At 41.2% G+C, this 15,123-nt stretch overlaps 1 protein-coding gene across 5 annotated transcripts in view; it reads right to left on the reverse strand.

Moving 5' to 3' along the window:
- The window catches only part of shf (Src homology 2 domain containing F), a 92,188-nt gene that overhangs the window by 13,480 nt on the left and 63,585 nt on the right, over positions 1-15,123 (reverse strand). The window contains exons 3-5 of one of the 5 annotated variants that reach the window (XM_085154861.1): positions 14,003-14,221; positions 13,078-13,170; positions 4,622-4,768 (exon numbers count right to left, since the gene is read on the reverse strand). In XM_085154861.1, coding sequence (XP_085010987.1) covers positions 4,622-4,768; positions 13,078-13,170; positions 14,003-14,221 — 459 coding nt within the window. The remainder of the gene's footprint in view (positions 1-4,621; positions 4,769-13,077; positions 13,171-14,002; positions 14,222-15,123) is intronic. The other 4 variants (XM_085154836.1, XM_085154826.1, XM_085154845.1 and 1 more) reach the window with 4 other exon arrangements.

The raw sequence follows: 15,123 nt of genomic DNA on the forward strand, positions 1-15,123 counted from the left end.
TCCAGTCAGAGGATAGCATTACACTTTACAGATTGTGAGCTTGCCAAGTGCCTCTGTATCACGTTGAGTGGAAGGGCTGACAGTTTAAATCAATTCAACACTACTTACTACAAGTAGTTTACTTGAGTATTTAGATGTTGTGCCACTTTATTGCTCACCTCTATGACATTTCAGCTACAACTGATACATGTGCTTCTATAGAGCCTGCTCTTTTTCCAGATATTTCATTTAAAAAACAAAAACAAAAAACAAACAAACCACATGATCAGCTTATAAAATGCAATTAAATGATAAAAAGTGTTACCATTCAAAAAAATCTGGTTAGTGGTTGCTGTCATGTGTAAAGTTATTCAATGTTTAATTACCAGCAATTAAAACAAGTATTTTGATTATAGTAATTAAAAGAAGTGCCACTTCAATTAACAGTGAAATACTGCTTATTAACTCGGGATATCGGAAGAGAAGCTTGTAATGAAGTATTTTTACAGTAGTGCAGTTGTAGTCCTTTCTGAATATTTTTTTCTTTTTTGAATACTTTCTATGACATACAAGGATGCCATCGTGAGCAGTGCTTTTTTTTTGGCAGATTACAGCTGTTTCAGGTCTGACCACTAGGGGCTCCCCTTAACCTCCACACTCTACTTGCGGTTGAACTTGTTGGCCTTTGGCCCAATGATGCGATTCCCCAAACATAAACTCATGGAAATGATTATTTCAAATCATTCCAGCTGTTATCTTTGCCTCTGCACATTTGTTCATTAAAGGCCAACAGCGGGCTGGTAAAATGACAGCAAAATTGTACTGTTGCATGACAGCTGGGTAAATTCTAGGTCTCACCCTTGGAAGAATACAAGTTGCTGATCCATGTCCTTGAGGTCTGTCGCTCCTAATATAGTAATTCACATTATGATCCCGTGTTGTGTCTGCATTATTTTATATCATAGAGTGCATTTAAATTACATGCTGAATACTGGGAATTTGATCCAAGTCGGATGAATATATTGTATATGTGTAAAGGTGAGAAATGGCGTTTCCATGGAAACTGACCAAGGGGACATGGAAGATGCATGTTTGTTCCATTCAGCCCCTGTCAATGCTGACAGATCACAACATGAAGATGGAGCCAATTGCTCCCTGTCCTTTGCTGTCGATTTCTCTCTGTTTGCATGTGTCCAACCTTCTTCTGCCCTTTGCCTTCTCTTCTATCACTCTTGCCTCATCATTCTAACTCTGACTTTTTCCCCGAGCTCTCTTGCCTCTCAGTGGTAGAAACAGATAGGGGAAAATGGACTGTGGAGGAATGTCTCCACAGGAAAAAAGGGATGTTTTGATCTGTTATCTCTGATGGTCCCACTGCAGGGCAGACTGTCGCCAATTACACCTACTGCTACAACAAAACTCTTAAACCGTCTACTTGCACTTCCATATTGAGAATTGACTGTGAACATAATATTATTATCTCTTCACTGATTAGTGACGCAACCATAAGAGGCTGGAAAAGGTATCAGACATCGGGGGTTAAGGATACAGGATGCAATCTTGGCTTTTCCCCACATAGTCCATATTGTATCTACAATCCACTCACCCATGTGCCTGACCTCAGCTCTTCACATTTCCCTCCTCTTACCCAGACACAACAATCAGTGATTTATTTGATCGTGATTAAACTGTTTTTTCCCCCTCTCCGCTACCAAGAAAGGGTGGGTTGAGTAGCTATTCTTAGTGTAGCTCACCCCGTCAACCTTTCTTGTCAAAGTGGAGGCTTCACTGCAGGCAGAGTGCAGTGCTCTACAAGGAGAGTATTACCCTGAAGAAAGAGCCACCCAAACTAAACAAAAGCCATCATTTTTATTTGCTCAAGAGTGAATGGACTCATGTCTGCTTTGTTAGCTGGGCGACTCACCATCACCATTCCGAAACTGATGTTGAGTTATGTTTTAAGGCAGAAAATCAGTGGGAGTGAGGCAAACCAATTCCCCTCTCTCATTCTCCAGAGCACACAGTTCGAAACATGGACGACAGGAGATTGACGAGAGGATTGGCCCACGGGGGAACAAAAGCCGTAAGAGGAAGCTTAAGAGGGACGAGAGGGTGAAAACCTCCACACGCACGCACGCACGCACGCACGCACGCACGCACGCACACACAAACGCTAACACACGTCTCTTGAAATGAACACATAAAGGCACATGGGCAGCTGTGTATGTTATCAGAATTGTTGCTTGTAAAGCACTGCAAATGGAATTTGTGTATCAGATTGAACTGTCAGTCAGATGGTGACAGATGGCTGAAAGACCTGTCCCCATCAGACACACAGCTTCCTTTAGAGACAACTATATAAAAAAAAGAAAAGTAAATAACACGCACACACACCCCCCCACACACATAAGAGGATGGGGAAAGAGTGCATGACAGAGCGAGCTGATTGGCTAAGGCACAGATTAAAAAGAAATGTCAAAAGGACATTCCACGATTACAAACCACGAGATAAAGCACTGCTATGTAATATAGTGCTGCAGAGGAAGACACAGGTCAGCACAGTACATAATAATGTCACTATCTAACAACATAAAAAACACTCCAAAGTAGAAGTCACAGTAATCAAAATGAAAACGAAGGGAATCAAAAAATAAAAACCACAAAAGTGTAGTGACATCTGTCACTGAAGACTCAGCACAATTTAACTACTACTACTGTCTCCTCTTCCCCCTGTGCACAGATTTCTCTAATTAAGCTGGCTAATTAATTCTCATTTACTAATGATACTCCTATTACAAAGGATGACTAGTCTGAGGGGCAAAGTGTTTCATCGACTGCTGCATTGTGAGGTGAAAATTAAGTTTTCCAGCTTGGACTTGTGAAATGATTAACAGGTTTCCAGCTTATTAGAATGCAGCGCATTCTAAAAATACGGTTAAACTTTTACGCCGATATGAATTATACGCACCAGGAACTAAAATAATTGCTGGATGGCTTTTATAATACTATATTTTAGAGCCCCACTGTGGCCGTTTGAAGCTATAAGCTTTATCTCTGATGAGTCAACCATCTAGGAATATGCTCTCTTCTTTTAAATAAATTTCAAAAGGAAATTCCAAATTAGGTTTTCCAAGACAAAGGAGTGACCCTACCAAGTGTCAGCTGGGGAATTCATTTAAAATTAAAACTGGATACCTTTTAATTATTTTGGTTTCTTAGATTAAATTAGGTCAAATAAATGCTACTAAGTACATATAATTAATTCATGTTAAAAAAAATAAAAAGATAGGAATCTCTGTATCACATCCAGAAAAAAGTGCCTGGCCGTAATGTGTAGATGTATTATTTGTTCTGCCAATCTGCATTTGAATTTTGGTAATGATGTTATATATCTAAGGACTAAACAAATTACCCTATCCAGCTTTCTAGTCTGGCTGACTCATGTAACAGATGACTAATGTCTTGATGTGTGACTGAATGTCTGCCTATATGCTGAGGTCAAGAGAGTACATTGCAACTGTATTCACAAGGGTTATGGAGGCCATCAAGCCCCCTCCCCAAGTCTACCACTCGGACCTTTGACCCCTAAAGATGTAGACTAGGGCCATACCGGCTGAGACAGAGAGGGGATCACTTTACAGCTGGATGCCGATCTTAAACCCACTCACTTCACCGAAGGAACCAGAACCTTTCTCATGGATTTACGGGCATAAATCAACTCCTCGCCCTGTCCTCGCCTACAACACACATTGGTGTCCTCTTACATGGCTTCACTAAGTCTTTCCACTCTGTCAGGGGAAATCCCATTCCTGAAATTAGTTCTGCTACATGTCCTTCTTTTCTCTGGATAATGACAGCAGACAGAGGGCAAGTGTGTGAGAGAGCTACAAAAATAAACTAATGGCTCTCTCAGTTAAAAATAGGTCAATTACTTGTCCACTGCATGCAATGAAAAAGGTAAATATGGCAATAAGTCAAGAACTGAATTCGTCTCCAATGAGTTTGATTTCCTAATTCGTGTGAGCCACTTGTAGAGAACAGCAGGCCAGAGGGACATCTGGGATGGTTACGAGTATGTTGACAAGAGGAAATTGGGGTCACAGCGAATGGCAATTACGCATGCAGAAGGCAGTTCGGCACAATTAAAACTAATGAGGCTTCAGCCTAAAACCTGCAAAGGAGTTGGTGATTTTCTGCCACATGTATTCCAGATGGAAAAGAGCAGTCATTACAGAGCTAATACCTATAGTCAGATTTTTCAGTACTTCTCACATATGGTAACTCTTTCAGTACACCATCAGTGACCAGAAAATTTGGGACAAACATAATCATACATTGCAGTAGCAGACTAAACCTACCTATGTTTTGGTAGCTGCATATGCTTGGCTAGTAATGTTTTTTAAATGTTCAGTAGAACTAAAACACTGAGCTGTATGCTATGTAAAACACCATGCCTTCATTAATTATGGATGGATGGATGGATGGATGGATGGATGGATGGATGGACGGATGGACGGATGGACGGACAGATGGATGGACAAAAAGATGGACGGACAAACATGCCAACAGGGAATAGGAAGATGGATTGGAGTGCCAGGGTAACTGATGGAAAGGATGCTGGACAATGAACACCAACACCCACCATGGTGGTGCTGGTCACAGCTCGTCTGTCCTGGCGAGGGCTGAGCTGTCTGGGAAGGAGACTCAAGCTCCTCCATTGGGGGAGGGCTGGTGTTGAGCTGGCCAACAGGAGGGGGCCATGGTAGGTCCTTGATCACTTTAATCTCTACTGCAAGTGTCACCAGAGGAGAGATGGAGGCAAGGAGACGATAGCAACAAGAACAATAAAGAAAGGAGGCGAGTTAGGAAAGGGAAGTAATGACAGAAAACAGAAGAAAAAGACAAAAGGTAAAAGGGGTAAGTGAAAAATACTGTGGGTAAGAGCAGGAGAGCTGGTTTATACTGTGATCCAAAATTCAGCAGCAGCTGTGGGCTAGAAAAGGAAGGAATACAACAGGACTGGAAAGGAAGGAACGTTAGTTCTAAAAGTAGGGCTGGATTTTATATCCGCTTCCACTCTGATGCAGAGCTGGATACTCAGATTGCTGAGAGGCCCTGAAGGTAACAAAAGGAATGTGAAAGTTTTCAATTATCAAATTCAATAATGCACTCAGATTCAGCCAATAACTACAGTCTCACCTTGGGAGAGATACACTAGATAGATGCAACAAGAAGTTCTTAAGGCCAAATTGTTCAAGCTCTAATGCATGATACAGTGCATAATATCCAAGGCCCAAGTAATAATACTCTACTTTTAATGAGCAAACTATAAAATATAAACCTGCCTTAAGCCAAAGTAGATGATCAGTAGACAGTAGATCAGTAAACAGCACAGCTGCATACACTCTACTGTAACTGTTGGTGCTGTGTTTGATGACAAAGACCCCAGGCCTCTATATTAAGCCAAGTCAGAGTGTAGACAATATCTGTAGCTAAAAAGTACCTAAGAGTAATCCATGAAGGCAATGGACGCTACCCTGGCTTTGCCCCTTAAATAATGTATGCCTCATGCAGCTGGGGCTTTACCAGGGTAATTGAGCACTCATGCAGCAGCACATCTGTTTCCAGCACAGGGCCACTTTTTAACCAGCCAAGGATAATTAATGAATGAGACAGAAAGGGGAATGTTTTTCTTCATACAAGAGAAAGCCAGTGATCGAGCCAAGGCTAATAAATAAATGCAATCCATGGGTAATAGCTTTGGTGAACGACTGCATGTTCCTCGGGTGGTTGTGTTATTTGTGCTTAGATTTTGCAGAGGTCTCAAAAGACATCTTTGTGCCATCCAAGCCACAGCGATTGAGCAAATTCTAAGGTCACTGTCCATGGTGCTGGAGATTTTATTCCAGTTACAAAAGTACTGTAAAAGAAAGGAATTTTAATGTGCAGCTACTTTTGGCACATAACTATTAACAGTTTCTTTTAAGGTCTTATAAGCTAAAACAAAAAACAAAACACGTCATTCTATTAAATACATTCTCTTATCTCCTTTATCAAAACCAAATGCATTCGATGAGTACGTGTGGCGTGGGTGTGGTCTCTGGCCAGCTGCAGAGGAGGGGTGACGCAGTGAGCTCCTGGGGCGGCGCAAGGGCGGGGTGAACAGGTGTGCTGGGATCTGACAGTGATTGTGTCTCTTTATATGTTGGCAGTGACAGTCGGAGGGGGAGCGGACGTGACAGCAGAGAGAGAGCGGGAGTGTCTGTGTCCCAGTCAATAAAACCACAGTATCAAATAAAAGTTCTGCTGTCAACATATTCGCTCCAGCATATGTTTCTTAGGTCCAACGTTACAGTACGTTAAGTTTAACGTACGGAACAACAATGGCAAGAAAGGCTCTCAGACGGGTTCTATTCTCCAATCAGAACAAACCCCAAACATCTGCAACCCTCATTGTGACTGATATACAGCAAATATTCGGTCATCTGTCCAATAAAGGGAGTGAAAGAATTGTTCAAACATGAACAAACAACAGGCAAATAGATGGGTTGATGTAAATCAGATATACTATTAACGCTGGTGCACAGACTAGTTTTTAGTAGGAGGATGAACATAATGTTATGAACTTGTCTTCCTCCCTGAAAGGAATTGAACCATGGTGGTGGTACAGGACATGTTAATGAGAAGCAATATCAGCAAGCTAGATGAAGGGGAGACTGGAGAATATTCAATCCGACAAGCAATTAAATAGCCGGGCCTGGGGTGTCAGGGGGCTAATCTAGAGAAAGGTGGCTGGAAGGAGGAGCTGCTTGCTGTCTGTCCTGATGGGAGAGGTGTAGACTAGAGGAGTGGATACAGAAGGTCAAAAACTCTGCTAGATAATATAACTTCCTCTACTTTGGGGTGAAGTAGGGGACTCTCTTCCTATGAGATTAAAAGCCTAATACTCATTTCACATTGCAGATTAGCGTGTAATTGTTTGGGGAGCAGAAGGCTGCCTCCACTCTGCAGCCTCAGTGTGGGGACGAGGAGACGATTTCAGCGAGCGTGGTTCAGACTCACTTGGTTGCACAGCTGAATAATAGCATTTAGCACTGTGAAAATTAAGGAAAACTGATTCAATAGTCAGGGTTTTGGGTGTGTTTGTGTGCGTTTTTTAAACCTGGGTGCCTCACCTTGTGAAGCATTTTAAGGTATTGTTACTCCTAAGGTTGTCACTGACTTTAGATGCCACGCTGCTGCACAGATGAGTGCATCTTTACACTGCAGGGACAAATTCATATTCAGCACCGAGGTGACAACAGCAGTTCAGGTGATTTACACATGGACCTGAAGGCTTACCACACTGCAACCCACATTTTCACAGATCACACTGCCCACACTGGCTCTATCACACTGCCCTCTATCAATACATACCTGTTTACAGCTAATGTAGATTTAGACCCATTATCGGGTCTGTGGGTGGTAAATTGTACTCCGTGTACGGGTTAACTGCATCAGAGACCGCACACGCATATCAAGTAGAAAATGTAAATCATGCTCAGTATGACATAAATACTGTGTATTTTGTAGGTTAGGTTAGTTATATGTGTTAATAATCTGAGTCATATTTGCACAGCACCTTTCTAAATGAAAAGAGAAATAATGCAGAGCCCAATTAATAATTCTGAACGTTCATGTGAATACATCCGATCTTTTTTGTCGTCTTATCTTCCTCACCTGGATAATCCTCATTCAATATTAGTACACACCTCCTCCTGTTGACACAAAAAGCAGGTTATTGCCTGCCTGGAACTTGCGAAGCAGCTGTCGCTCAAAAGTGGCCATGTTAAAAATTTGAAAACTCATCACTCATGTCCCTCCCATTGTCCTCGTCCCTTTGGATATGTACTTTGTTTTGTGTTTGTGTTGACAGTGTAGAAAATAAAAAGAATAAAAAATAATGGATAGGGGTATGCGCTTTCCTTTCCTTTGTTCTTTCAGGAGCAGTTCTTTTTTTTTTCCCCTCTCAAAGCCAGGTATTTGTTTACCCGGGCTTTTCATTAGCCCATGGCACTTCATCACTGTAAACAGTGCAGCACCATAAATCACCAGCTATGCTTGTTTTTCACCAATGCCGTTTAATTTAGTTCTGCTTAATTTGGCTGGCTAATTGCATGCATATTCAAAACAAGCTGGAGTATTGTGATGTTTATGCCGCACATTATGAGCGGAAGACCTCGAAATACAAAAACAGCCTCTTCCGAAGACGTGTTTGTTCCATCTGCACTCAAATCATTACAGATAACAACTGTGTAATGCTCCAGGGGAACTGAAATGCCACTTCATTATTTTTCCCGTATACTGTATCCATCACATTACATAGTCCGGCTTTCTTTTGAAAGGACCTGCGTTTGTATTAAAAATGAAAGTGACACAGAAAATGGATGCTGGTTAAAAGATGACAGCAAGGCCTTTTTCCATGCTCTTCCACAGAGAGAGAAGGGAAAGATGGGTTACTGACAGCTGGCCAGCAGGAGCTTCCATGGGGGCTTTCTGGCAAAACGCTGCTTCTACACTTATAGCGGGAGGTTTACAGTGCTGTTGTGTGTGGCCAATGTGTGTGAGTGAAGATAAGACCCATGGCAGCAGCGCTCCGTAGAGAATGGTGGGACACATTTGAGGCTCATGAAAGAGGGCTGACAGGAAGGTTATCAGCGGGGTGTTGCAGCAGAGGCCAGCAGGACGAGACAGCGCTGCAGAGTGACAGGCAGCGGTGGGGGATATCGGATCAGCCAAGCACAGAGAAACTGAACCCCGACACCCACAAAACAGCTGGCTTTAACCCTGTTGCAAGACACCACGGTAGGACTGTAACTGAATCAATTATTTATTTTAGAACATTAGAATCAGATCTCAGATTTCTAGGTCGTTAAGCCCATGAAGATTCATTAAAAAACCATAAAGTTTCCCAAGACCTGAGGGGCTAAGCGACTACACTGCCTCTGATCTCTAGTGTTAAATGCACGGTACCCTGCAGGCCAGGAGTCAAGTGAAAGGAGTTAGTAGCAGGTAACAGGGCAAGGAGATTAGGTAACAGTGGCTCTTAGTCCCACTCCTGCTGAGACAACGCTCGGATTTCCAATGGCGACGTGTCCACGTCTGGCTGTGAGAGGGAGGATACTATATACAGAGCCAAAATGTACAGGGTGATAGACATATGGACAAACCCTACACGGGCCTCATATACTAACACTTCATATATGGTCAAATTCTAATGCATCTTGGTCACACTTCACCTCCAGAATCATCCATCACTTACTCAGCATCCAGGGAGTAAGGATAGAGGTTGTGTCGAGTACCTGTGTTCGGCAGCAGAGTATGGTGTGGCGCTGGGGTGGAGAGGGACAGTGAGGATGAGTGATTAACTAAACCGCAAGTACACAGCCTCCCAACCCCCTAACAAGGCAGAGGATTTACATTCCATTGCATACCTGTCAGGAGATAGTCCAACAGTGAATAATAACACCAGACCAAGTGTTGTGAACAGGCGTGCAGGCAGGCTGTGATAGGGACAGCTGAGGAAAAGGGGGCTGCAGCAAGGAGCATTACTCTACTTTGCCTCCCCAGCATTAATGAAGACAAATAGTCTTTTATACAGATTGCATTACCGTGTTATACCACTGTGGGAGGGCGTAGGCAGCACTTGGTACTTATTTAATTGTTTTTTTCCCTTTATTTTTGAAACACCTACTGCACAATTTAGCAAGGTTGTTCATCTTTTTTCATTATGTGCTAATACTTTGTTTGGCGACATTTTCATTTCCCACATAATTGTGGGAATATGAACTGTGAAGGTTTTGATGGGTTTAGCAAACCACTTCTAAATCTAAATGGTGAACAATATCATTAATCATTTATATTACACAGGCGCAAAGTGCTTCAGCAACTATAGAAATGTTGCTGAGGAGAAGTGCCCTCTGGAAACCTAAAAAGCCCACTGAGCTATAATTAGTCCTATTTTAAAAAACAGGCTATCTGAGCACAGAAAGGCTGGAATCACAACTTACCGCAGCCTGATAACGTATTTACTTAACTGCTGACATCTGGAGGCATGGCAGCATCACCACAATGGAAATCAGGGAGATCTGAACATGAACAGTCAAACAATTACAAATCTATATATAAAACAAATAAAAATGTTGTCATATTCTGCATAAAACAAACTTAAATCAGATTTAGTCTTACAAAATCTGATAAAAATTTACAATGGAAAGCTTGGAAAATATAGTTACTTCTTTAAATTGGTGGTTTGGGTAATATCTTTAAAGCTTATGATAAAAATTAAGCCAAGGTTTTTGTTTTACATGTTCATGTATGTTTAGTTTTTAATTTGGACCTTTGTTTTTTTTTCTGTCAAAACATCACAAACCAAAGGCTATACTCTTTTGTATAGACTTTTCTGCAAAATGGTTAGTGGTTCTGAAAATCAAACAATTCAACTACAACTAGGTTTAGATTACAAAAAAAAGGCGTTTAGGCTTCTCAAGCTCTAACACACAGAAAGTTCATGATCTAAAATTACAGGACCGCCCGAGTAACCCTGTTTCGACTAAGGATGTAGGACAATTCCGTATTGGATCTGTGACTCATTTATGCCACAGATTTCCTGGCAATGAGAAAATGAATGGATCCAAAATATAATCGACAGCGGTGCAATAAAGCATCTCTGGGAAAAGACAAGAGTAGCTGAGCCCTAACCTAACTCTTAAAACAGTGCCAGAAGGGATTAAATGGGGATAACTGCTAAGCATTTGGCTCACATGACTTAAACATTGAAGCAATGTATAATGTCCTGAAGTCGCAGGTAAGCTTGTTGCAAAGATCAGAGACATGAAACTTCAAGCTTGAAAGGTATGAAACTTTCTCTAAGCCCCTTGATGTCAGGATCCAAGGCTGGTCTGCACTGACACCTGCGAAAGCAACGAGCCCATGCTGACAAGGCTTGTCCTAGAGATGTTTTTCTTCTTTTTTTCCCACTTTCTTCCCTTTTCTGTCGTTCCAATGGTGGAGAATTATTTCGGCTTGAATTAAGCATAAAACAGAACACAATCCAGTAATAAATCAAAGTACTTTTTACACTGCAGCTTTCCTCGAAAGACAACTTAAAGACTTATCTCTTCAATTCCAAACCAATATACTTCGACATGCACTGGAAATTGAATTAATCATCATCAAAAAAAGGGACACTCTCTGTAAGAGGGGGGAGTTGAAAGAGGGATGTGTTGGTAAACAGTGCCCTAAACAAACTCTCCTGAGTGCTGCTTGACAGAAAAATAATGAGGGAGAGAAGGAAAGCGATTAAGAATGCAGCATCCCTTATTTAACTCATCACTAGCACAGGCAAAAGAACGCGACTCCTATGAAAACCTCGGGGCCGAGGGTACGCAGAAGTAAACAGGAAACAGAAATTAAGTGGAAACATGAAAGGATGACGAATGAACAGACTGACAAATTTATTTTATACATTTGCCTACAGAGTCTCACTACACTCTGCCTAACATGAGCCAATGAATCCCTTAAATCACAACTCCTGCCACAGTCAGATACATCTAGCTGAATGCTATCTATCTGTGGAAATCTTCAAAACTAGTCCAAAAACCTCTCAGTGAACAAAGATAATTTTCTCATTTATTTCAAGAACTTATGCTATCTGTAAGCACCATTGATTGGTACATACCAGTACTCTCATTACCTGCAGGTATGCACCAAATACTCTTATGAGACTCTTCTCCAGCAAATGAGATTCATGAGCTTGTTTCCTTTGCAATGACACATAAGACTTTACACGTACTTAAAAATGAGGGAGCAGACCTTCTTCATCATTAATAACATTACAAATAATCTACACAAATAGAAAAGTGTGCTATTCCAGCGCTTTGGGATGGATCCGTTTTGAAATAGTCACTAGCTCTGACTGGCTCTTCGAGGCATTACATCCAAATTAGATTCAACAATTGTGATGAAAGTGGGTTGGAGATGTGGCATTAATTACATGCTTTATTGTTGGATATTAAAACGTAGCTGTGCATGTAAATGATATTTATGGCATAATTCCCTTCAACTGCGTGACTGTGTGAAGTCCGTTGAAACAACCCATTAACAGCACAACACCACAAGGGATTAATGTCCCTTTCATCTTCTGTATTGTAACCGTTTTACTTTATTGCAGTGCACTTCATCTGTGATTTCAGAGCACAAAGGGAAAAATAAAGGACACGTAAAATAGAGACATTTGTAGAAATAATTAAACTATAAAGAAATTTAATTACAAAAATGTGAATTATTTTTGTATTTTGCATCACAGTGAGTTTTGATTTACGGTGCTATGCCGCGCAATTACTTTTGCATGTCAAAAAACCAAATTACAAGCTTTGCCACTTGTTCCCCCCCTTAACTATACACCAAAATGAGCCTTGAGGCCATGCGTGGTTTTAATAATGCATGAGTGTTGTTTTTATTTTGCTGTGCATCAGAGACCACTTTGCCATATTTTCTGTTTGTATAATGATCATTTCCACAGAAAGCCAAACAGCACTATTCTTTCACGGAAAAAGAATAATTAACACTGCAAAGGGCGGACGAGTAAACACAGTTTGCTTCACTTCCACCCCTGCACCCTTCACCCCATTGCCTCTTCTTTTAAGCAGTGCTACTGCACTTCCTAAAATTGTGCGCCTGCTGAAAGACTAATCTGAAGTACTTCTACCATGCCTTTGCCTTTTATTTTTTTAGTCCACTTCAAGCTCTGGGGGATTGTGCAAGTAGCATACTGATAATGTCATTCTAATTAGCAACATTTTCCAAGGCGTTTTTCAGTAGGTGACCGCTGGGTTCATTTGGAGAAAACAGCACTTAGGATTCAAATGTTAATCAAATCGTGACATCGCTAATAAACTGTAAAACAAGCTTGTAATTTTAAACAGCATTTCCAGAAAGTAGGTGGCAACCCAGAGGTTCAGGCATCAGTTTCAAAAAGCTCTAAGAACATCATACAAAAAAAAAGAAGAAGAAAAAGAAAAAAAAGGAGACAATCCCCAGTCCCGCCTCCATTGGTACCTGTGAGGGATTTGGAGTCCTTTCTGCCGTAGGGATCTGATCCAGTGCCATTTACAGAGCCCTCGTAGCTAATGCAGTCATAACAAAGCAGAGCTGTTCAAGGATGAAAAAGAACAAAAATATATATATATGAAGAGAAAAATGGGGCGATTGAAAATAGTCAAGGACTGCTGATTTTCTTGAAAAAAGGTTAAAATACTTTTTTTTTGTTTTAAATTTGGGGTGCATATTTATATTCTGGCGGCATATCTTTCCAGGAACAGCCCTGTTTGATGTTATGGCTGTTTTAGCCATGCTGAAGCTCTTAAAACCACAGTGACTACCTGGACCTACATGCACCTGCGCAACCAATCATGCCTCCCTGAGCAGCGTAGGTATCAACTTAGTTTAAACAGGCAGGAGCTGGATGAAAACAGTAAACAGTGTTCTGGACACCTGCAAAATGAAAGTAGCAGGTGCAGAGGAGAGGGGGGAAAAAAACGAAAAAGCTTAAACAGAAAGGTAAAGGCAGCAGCAGCAGCAGCGGGAACCTCATAACCTGACAGAAGCCATAATCAAATTTGTTAGCGCTGGAAAAACAGACGTCTGGGTTAGTAAAGAGAAACAGGTTCAGATTACTCTGTGTTAAAAGCTTGACAGTTGAGCCGTTAGTTAGATTCAGTCTCTGAGCATTTGGCATTAGAACAAAGACTGCGAAACAGATCGAAATGAAATCCTGTTTGTTTTTTTCCCCCTTTTTAAAGATGCTTACTAAAAAGGTAGAAATAATGTTTTCAGAGTAAAAGTGCATTATGCATCTCTTGTTCAAAAGTCTTCTTTGCAGTACTTTCAAGATTTATTTCACTTACTTCTCTCTGTGCCGTAAGTTACAGTGAGGTTTATATTCTCCTTCAGTGGTCATAATGATTCGGTCAGTCAGTCCTACCTGCAAAGGCTTTGGAAATCCTCTCCTTCTTCCACTCCCAGGGCTGGTCGTACTCCTCAGGGGGTCGCTCATCATCCTGGGGTAGTCTGCTTTCTCTGGGGCAGCGCAATCGGTCAGGGTCTGAGTCGCCACCGTTCTCAGCTGGCTCGTATGGTGTGTCGTACAAGGGCAGCTGCCTCACGGGTCCGTCCTTAGGACCTCTCCCGCCAGACCTGATCTCTAAAAAACATGAGAAGAAAGACTCATTGTTAATGCTAGGTCTCTGACATAAAACTTTATAGATGAAAGCTATAAAGTTATGACTGTAGGTTCACTGGCAAACACGAAGGCAACATATTTTATCAGGCCTGAAGTGGATATTTCTTGTAAAGCACGGAATATGGAAAAAATATGGAAGAAGTAGCCTCACATTTACACTTTTAGCATCCGTGTTAATACAGGAATAAAACTGTGACCAGTGACATCAGTTTTGATGGCCAAAGGGCACAACTAGCATCACCTATCAAGCTGAAGACTAGAATCTTGTTTTCTATGTGTTCAAATGAGAAAGTATCCATAGGCTGAGCAAGTCCCTAACTTAGTGGGTCTAGCAAATTTACAGTAACATAGAAATAATAAATAAAATATAATAATACATTTAGAAAACATACAACAACAAAAAAAACAGACTAACAATGTAGTAACATGTGGTGAGCCAAGTTATCAAAACACTGTTGTACAATATTAAAAGAATGCACTTGGTCTAAAATGCCAAATGCATTTCTTGTACAACAGCTAGAAGCATCTCAGTCAGAGGCCATATGTAAAATAGCAAGGCAATGCAATAGTTAATACCGGCATAAGATGGTCCTGCGATATCAGGTACAGAGCACTGTCAAAAGCAGGCTATTCTCACTGAAATCTGCCATCAACAATAGTCAGAAAGCAAAATTGGGCATGAATAAATTGAAAGGCAGCGCCTCCTACAACTATTATTCAGTGAATGGCGGTGACAGTTTGCTGTTGCTATTTGCAGAAAGTGGGAAGCGAGTCTGCACTGAAATAAAAAAGAAAGAAAGGTTGAGTTCATGCAAAAGCAGCTCTCTGCATAAAGCGTAGAAATCACACAGCGGTCCTCGATG

Source organism: Neolamprologus multifasciatus, chromosome 1, assembly GCF_963576455.1.
Source record: "Neolamprologus multifasciatus chromosome 1, fNeoMul1.2, whole genome shotgun sequence".
NCBI classification, from domain to species: domain Eukaryota; kingdom Metazoa; phylum Chordata; class Actinopteri; order Cichliformes; family Cichlidae; genus Neolamprologus; species Neolamprologus multifasciatus.